The sequence below is a fragment of the Monopterus albus genome, unplaced genomic scaffold (genome assembly GCF_001952655.1).
Source record: "Monopterus albus unplaced genomic scaffold, M_albus_1.0 scaffold108.1, whole genome shotgun sequence".
Classification (NCBI taxonomy): Eukaryota; Metazoa; Chordata; class Actinopteri; order Synbranchiformes; family Synbranchidae; genus Monopterus; species Monopterus albus.
This window is the reverse complement of record NW_018127988.1, coordinates 155,917-163,479: the sequence shown is the minus strand read 5'-3', so window position 1 is coordinate 163,479 and position 7,563 is coordinate 155,917. Positions and strand designations below refer to the sequence as shown.

General features: G+C 40.2%; 1 protein-coding gene across 1 annotated transcript in view; it reads left to right on the top strand.

The window, feature by feature from the left end:
* Positions 1–7,563, top strand: part of LOC109966257 (sphingosine kinase 2) — a 48,722-nt gene that overhangs the window by 28,810 nt on the left and 12,349 nt on the right. Inside the window, exons 3-4 of the mRNA XM_020610970.1 lie at positions 2,874–2,968; positions 4,071–4,186. Coding sequence (XP_020466626.1) covers positions 2,874–2,968; positions 4,071–4,186 — 211 coding nt within the window. The remainder of the gene's footprint in view (positions 1–2,873; positions 2,969–4,070; positions 4,187–7,563) is intronic.

Below are 7,563 nucleotides of genomic sequence, written 5' to 3'. Positions count from 1 at the left end.
TTCCCTACAATGCCTGCGTTTCCTATAGTAGATGGTAGATCACTGCATCATTCATCAGGAATCTCTGTGTAAGTCTGTATTGCAGCTTAAATCATGTTGTGAATCCAGTCGTAAGACTTATTAACTTTATACGAGCAAGGGGACTTAATCCCCCCATCAGTTTATTACGTTCCCGGAGGAAACCGATGTGGATCACCAGGACTTACTTTACCACTCTCCAAGTGTTTCAAAGAGTGTTAGAGCTCAAAGAGGAGATTAGCGCATTTTTGGAGTTAATGGGGAAATCCAGCGAATTTACTGAGCTGAGTGACAACAACTGGCTTTGTGACTTTGTGTTTGCTGTGGACATTTTTTTCACACATGAATGAGCTGCAGTTTGTGTACGACATGTACACAAATGTGAGAGGCTTCAAATCCAAGCTGACTTTATTCTCTTTCAGACAAATTTCAAACAAATCTTTTGCTCATTTTCCCACACTAGCCATGCAGAAAGAGGCCACCCGAAACGCGAAAAAATACAGCAAATCACTGGACGACCTGCATGGAGATTTCTGCCATTGGTTCTCTGATTAAAAAAAAAATACTGACAAGTCACTTCAGTTGGTGTCCTGTCCCCTGTCACCAGACCCTGCATGGAGATTTCTGCCATTGGTTCTCTGATTTAAAAAAAATACTGACAAGTCACTTCAGCTGGTGTCCTGTCCCCTGTCACCACCTACAGGAGCTGCAATTGGAACTAATTGATCTTCAGTCTGACTCTGTTTTAAAGGAGAAGTTCAACTCTCTTAAACTGAATGATTTTTATGCTTCACTTAACAAAGCCACGTTTCCAAACCTCCGGAGGATGACACAGAAGATGGCGTTGTTTGGCTCGGCTGAGCGGACATTCAGCGTATGAACATCAACAAAGCCAGTCACAGATCCATGTTAACTGACCAGCACCTCAGATCTATGCTGAGAATAGCCACAACAAAACTAACGCCAGACTTTGACCAACAACAACAGACCAACAGCTGACATTGGGCAAGAGTCTTGCTGGAGTTATGACCCTTACTTCAGCTGCCCATCAGGAGCCTGTTGGTCTCCCATGTGTTTGCAAACTAGACTATGCTGACTCAGTTGTGTCAAAAACAACAGCAGAAGAAGTACCTAGCCAGCTCAGACTGTGATAGAAGTGCTGGGTTACCACTGAACAAAAACTACATTTCATACATTCTACAAGACAATCAACCCTGTCTGCTTCTTTGCTGTCCTTACAAGCCAAGAAGCACTCAATGAGGTGTCTTTGCTGAGATACACCACTATTTTTACAGGACTAGTAATAAAAAATTCCACTTGCTGCAGTGGTACAACCATCACTTAATGGTCAGTTTTCTCAGTGTCACTCAGGCTGTGGTGTAGGCTCGTGTTCATACTTTTCATCTCCACCATGTGTTTCTATTTATTTTTACAGGGGAAAAAAACACACAGCTGTGTGTCTTATCTGCTTCACAAAGCACAGACAAAAGGAATCATCAAGATAATATTAAATAGCAGAGGCTATTTTAAAAGTGAGAGAGAATGAAGAATAAGGGTATGAAAAAGTAGAGAGGCAGTCCTCCAGTTTTACGAAGCATCAGCAGATGAAGGAGTGGGGACTGCACTTGACTGGCTTTAAATAAATAAAGATTCCAGAGAAAAGACATGTACTGTAGAAACTACATGTTGTATAAATTATAATAAGTCTCAAGTGCAAGAAAATGACATCTCATGAATGGATGTTGGAAGGTCTCATGATAGTGCGAGCTTCATTTCCTGGGCTTGGAAACTAGTTTTAAAGAAAAGTCTTATCAGTTACTCGGCTTTTAAAATCACATGCTGGATTCTCACTGCTGTTACCTCTCTACAGTCAGCAGCAGTTACCAATTTTACTGTTTTACTGTGCTTTTTTAAAACTTGTCCTAACAGCCCTATTTAAATCCAAATATAAAGATATTATTTAGTAATTTATTATTGAATGGTTTATTTTCTTCATGTTTGTTGAACTGTTTGTTTGCCTGGAGGCTTGTTTTTGCCGTTCAGCCAACCTGCTGTCTACTAACTTGCTGTACAAGTAATTAATTAGAATGAATTGAATTTATTGTACTAACTAAAGACGGTCTCTATTTTCTTTCTAATTACCAAATTGCAAAGGTCTTTCCAGGAAACTTCAAGGAAAATACAGGCCCCTAAAATACAGTTGTTACCCTAATATTTTAGCTCTGCCAAAATCCAGTTGGGTCAATTTTTACTTGACTGTATTCTCTAATAACCCTCTATTATGCTCTGCTCATTCATAGCAGTACAGTCTGCAATGACTCAAAAAGTGACTCCCGTGTGGTGCAGCTGGCCCTTTCCCCAATGTCCTACTTTATCAGATTATTGAGCGCCAGATTAATTTGACTTAGGGCTCCTGGGTAATTTAGTCATTTTAGCCAAATTGGCGGTGTGGCAGATGCTTCATTTAAGACCACATATCAGCTTTCACTCCCACGGTGATACTTTAATCTGGGAAGTGGAGGAATAAAGAGAAAGAAGATTAAAAGTAAAGAGGACCAGGGATCTACTGTTACTGGACATTTTAGAATATTTGTGTCATGTAACTCAATCTCTCATTTACACACACACACACACACACACACACACACACAGGATACTTGGCTATTCAGCTGGAACACAAGTAGCTGCTGACAGCAAACACCTGTGGTCTGCCACACCTCCATCTGAGCTGACCATGACCTCTGGCCTCTCTGAGGAGAGGAAGCTGACAGGACACATTTTTCTTTTAGCATTCAGAACAGGCCACAGGAAAGACGCACACTTTGCATTTACAGTATATGTGTGTGTTTTTGCAGAGCGACAGAACCACGCTCGGGAGCTGGTGAGAGAGGCCGACCTGTCACAGTGGGATGCGTTAGTCATCTTGTCAGGAGATGGACTCCTCTTTGAGGTAAACAGAGACACGGCACATGTAGCAGGTGCTCAGGTACCTGAGTGTGGGACTTTAGGACGAAAAAGTCAACATTCATCCGGGATTATAAACTTCTGTCATCATCAACCAAAATGTCTGTTGTGCACAAAGATGAACATTACCACCTATAAATAAAACTACATCGGAGACAAATGGATCTCTTGAATTTAGAGCACTAAGTCTTATCACCAACATAAATTATGTCCTTATTAAAGTCAAGGAGTCGTCAGCGTTGCTATTCTTGACATCTGCTGAGTCCATCAGAAAGTCTCACATATGCTAAACTAAATGATTTGAACAGTATAATACTGTATATTTATTAAACTGTTTAATATAAATGAAGGTTAGGGTTACAGATAGAGCTGAAGCAATTAATCAGTTAAGTTGATCGAGAGAATAAAAAGCAATGAATTGCAAAAATGTCCATTCCTCTTTCACATTGCTGTAACCTGAATACCTATATTAAGTAATTTGAACACGTCTCCTTGGGTGTTTGGAAATTGAGACAGACATTTCTCATTATTCTCTGTCAGTTGATAGACCAGAACATTTATGGAAAAAAATTTATTGGCAGATGCAGCCCTACATATAAATATAACAGATGAACATATTTTATATTAATAAACTAGCTTTTTGTCAAGATTAGGTATCATTTGTTGAGGTACTGTCTATGCCCACAGTGCACCCAATGCCTTTGTCTTTAGGGCATATTCTGCAACTGAAATTCACATTAGTTCTTTGATACTTAACTTGGAGAAATGACTGAATTTGTTAAATGAAAAAATGGTTTTGTAGAACATGTTTATATTCTTCAGAGGATTAATCTTGTCAAGACACAAGCAGCAGCCCCCGACAAAGTTTTGCCTAAATAAAAAAAAAGTCAAAATTGTCAAAATAAAGACTGTGAATATGCCCAGCTTTCAGTATTTGACAGGTTTTGTGCCAAGTTGTACTGATACTTATCCCTGCCTGACACTTGTACTGGAGTCTTTACTGCTAGCACCACTGGCTAGTTAATATGCATTTCTCTTAATATGCATTAATTTCACCTAATTAAAGCTGTATTTTCTCTGGTCACCAGGTGATAAATGGTCTGCTGGAGAGACCAGACTGGGAGGAAGCCATCCGTACCCCACTGGGTATCCTTCCTGGTGGATCAGGCAACGCCTTGGCTGCATCCATACACCACTACTCTGGGTGAGCCACATGCACAAGCATGAATGAAACTAGCCATCAGCGCGCTGAGTTGATCTGCCCAGCCCTGTAGAAATATGTAGTGTGGTTATGATACTGTATGTCTCGTGGTTGTCTGGCTAGGTTGATTTACTGTAACAGAGTTTCAGTAATTTGTCATTTATCTAATGGGCTGATTGACAGAAAATTAACTGGCAAGTGTCTTCATCCTCAATTAGTTAATCTTTTTTCAAGCAAACATCTTCTAGTTCCACCTTCTCAGATTTAAGGAGTTCCTGCCACTTTATGTTGTGAGCTTTTTAAAAAAAAATTACAATTTATTCACAGTAACCGGGAGATTAATAAGTAGTGAAACAATCATTAGTTTCTGTGTATAAGGACAAAGAATTTCTGCATTGCGTGGAGCTCCACAGAAACCACTCTAACCGGTTAGGTAAGATTCTAACTTAAGCCGTTCCAGGCGTGGGACTGAGTTTCATTTGCATGCATGAAGTATGTTCATACTGCATACAGTTTAAGTGACGTTATGCAGAGGGTAGAGTTAACCACAGTGGTCAGAGAAGTACAACACATCAACCTGTCCCCTGTCAACCAGCACTGTCTGTGCTCTATGGAAGACTGGACCGACTGTAGCTCTTAGTAAAAGTAGCTCTGGCCATTGTTATAATCATGTACACAATGTACAAGTTTTTCTGACATCATCCTTATAATAACAGGTTACAGTGCTACTATTTAAAACATTATGGCCAGCTCCAGACACAAGTACTGTGAGAAGGCAATGATTAAATCAATTAGATGTAGTATTTTTAGCATAATTGTTGATGTAGTACCAGACAGACATGGTCTGCGTGTTTTTCAGTGTAAAATGCACTCATCTCATTTGAATTAACTATTAATGATTTACTCGTTTGAGTGATTGAAGTTTGTTCAGCCAGAACAAAAAGGAGAAAGGAGAACCTGAAGGACACAAAGACAGAGGGAATGACTGACAATAATACAATCACAGCAACTGTTCACTCACTCATTCACTACAAGTGAATACGTACATAATAGCCTCTCTAGAGTGAGTGAGTGAGCTCAGACACTTACTGTATCATCATTCTTACATCCTCACTGATCAGCTGTAGTGTCACATGACTAAAATTTTTATATTAAAAAAATGCGAAGCATTGCACCATGGGATTGTCAGCAGAAACATGGCATGAGCTTTACATATCACTTACATTTTTTCTGACATTACCCTAACAATCAGAATTCAAACACTAGTAATGATAGATATTCGATACTGATATAATAACAAGTGACTAACATAATAATCTTGATACAGCAGCCTTAGATGTGCTTTTCTAGATTTCTGACTAGACACACTGTGTGAGACATTTTATATTCGAATGAGCTTGTCAGCGCTCTCTGCTGGAAAACCTGTGTAATAGCGTTTCTAAGTCATCAAGTCATTGACTAATGATAGAGCACTGGTTCTCCATCTACAGGCCACTGAACATTTGCTAACCTACAGGAAGGAAACTATGGTTTAGGAACTTAAATATTACCGAGCACTTTAGCCTCTCATAATTGCCCCTGTGATGCTCACAACAGGACAATACTGTGACGACCGCTGGCTGGGTTGAGGGGGGCTGGTCCGATCCTAACCTAACTGTGCAACTACTATCCAGCTGTGTGCTGGCACCTAGACTGACAATGAGGAGAACACAGTCTGTCTTTTCTTGGCTTTATTCAGGTGTACAAAAACACGAAAGAAAAGGGTTGTAAAACGCAGTACTGTGTGCTCACTGGAAAAGTAACAAAACAGAACATTACAGGTCTCTTCCAGAACTTTACCATCGCCCGCCAACAGAACCTAAAACCACACGCCCACCTGTCATTCCTCTTATACCCTCTCGCACCTGTTCCTCCCCCCATCCCACATTGGCCAGAACAGCGCGGCATTTTGCTAGAAAACAGCGGTAACCAATACATGAACAGCTTTCAACAACAGTGTCAAACCCATTTGGACACAACAGAACACACGAACATCAGCGGCCGGTCAGGGTCGCCACAATACTTAAGGACCGTACTGAAGTGGGTTCTTAGTATGCAATATTAAATTACTATTTGTTTTATCTGTCATTTTGTATTCAAGCGTGGTTGGATTTGTGTGTCTGTTTTGTTTTGTTTTTTCCAGTGGGACTCCAGACTAGATTCACTTCAGTTCATTAAGTTGTATTTGTATAGTGTAAGTTCACAACAACAGTCATCTCAGGGCACTTTACAAAGTTCAGGGCCTTATATTATATAGAAAAACTCAACAAATTCCACTTGAGCAAGCACTTGGCAACAGCGGGGAGGAAAAACTCCTTTTAACATAAAGCTCTGGATAGATCCTGGCTCCTTCTGCCTCGACTGATTGGGGTGATTGGATAGATAAAAACTAAATTACATAAAGCAGCAATCAAATCAAATCAAACAAAAACACCTTACACTGATGCTTCTGTCTTCACCAATGAGCTAAATTAATTCATCCCTTTGCCTGCATCTGCCAGCCAGCTTCTCATCAAACAATGGTCTTCCAGTCAGAACGGCAGCAGCCATCAAAGGAAGAGACCAGACTATGCATTGTTTATCCTCCTCTCACACTCCCGATCCAGAAAACATCTCTCTCTTTCTCTCTGGGCGCTGCAGGCTGTCCTGCAGTGGCCCTGGCCACAGTGTATTTGGTATTATTCCCAAATGAATGTCAGCTTCACCAAGGCTATGAGGCTCAAACAAGTGACGGCTAGAATGTATCTGGTATTGTGCAATGCAGAAAACAGGTTCACTGGGTGAGGGTGTAATGTGTTCCTGTGCACAGACATAATGAGCATGAGTTGGAACAACGTCTGCCAGGCTGATGCTCATGGTCTCTGAAATGTCAGATGTTGATGTGGGAGAGTCTCCCTCCCCTGGCAGTTTACAGATACTGCACATAAAGTTTGAAATACATTTACAGGATCTGGAAAGATGTGAAGCTTAACCAGTTTGTGAGCAAAACAGTTGCTTAAATCTAATTTTAGGTGCCATTCTTATTGGTACTTGGATATTGTACTTTTACATTTCCAATGCAACAATGAAAGCATAAATAACTGCATTCAAAATCCTACTCAAGTAAAAATACGGTAGTTTTATCTACAAAATGTATTTTAAAGTTCTCATTTAGCCATTAAATGTCCCCTGTGAGTTATATTATTGTGTATGTGACAATACATTACATAATTCATAAATACACAAGAAGCATTTTACAATTGTAGCCGACCTAGTTTTCTACTTTACTGTTATATACTGTAGTTTAATGCAATCTAGCCACAGGGGTTGCACGCCAGTGACTTCTGTGCCAGCCCCAAGGC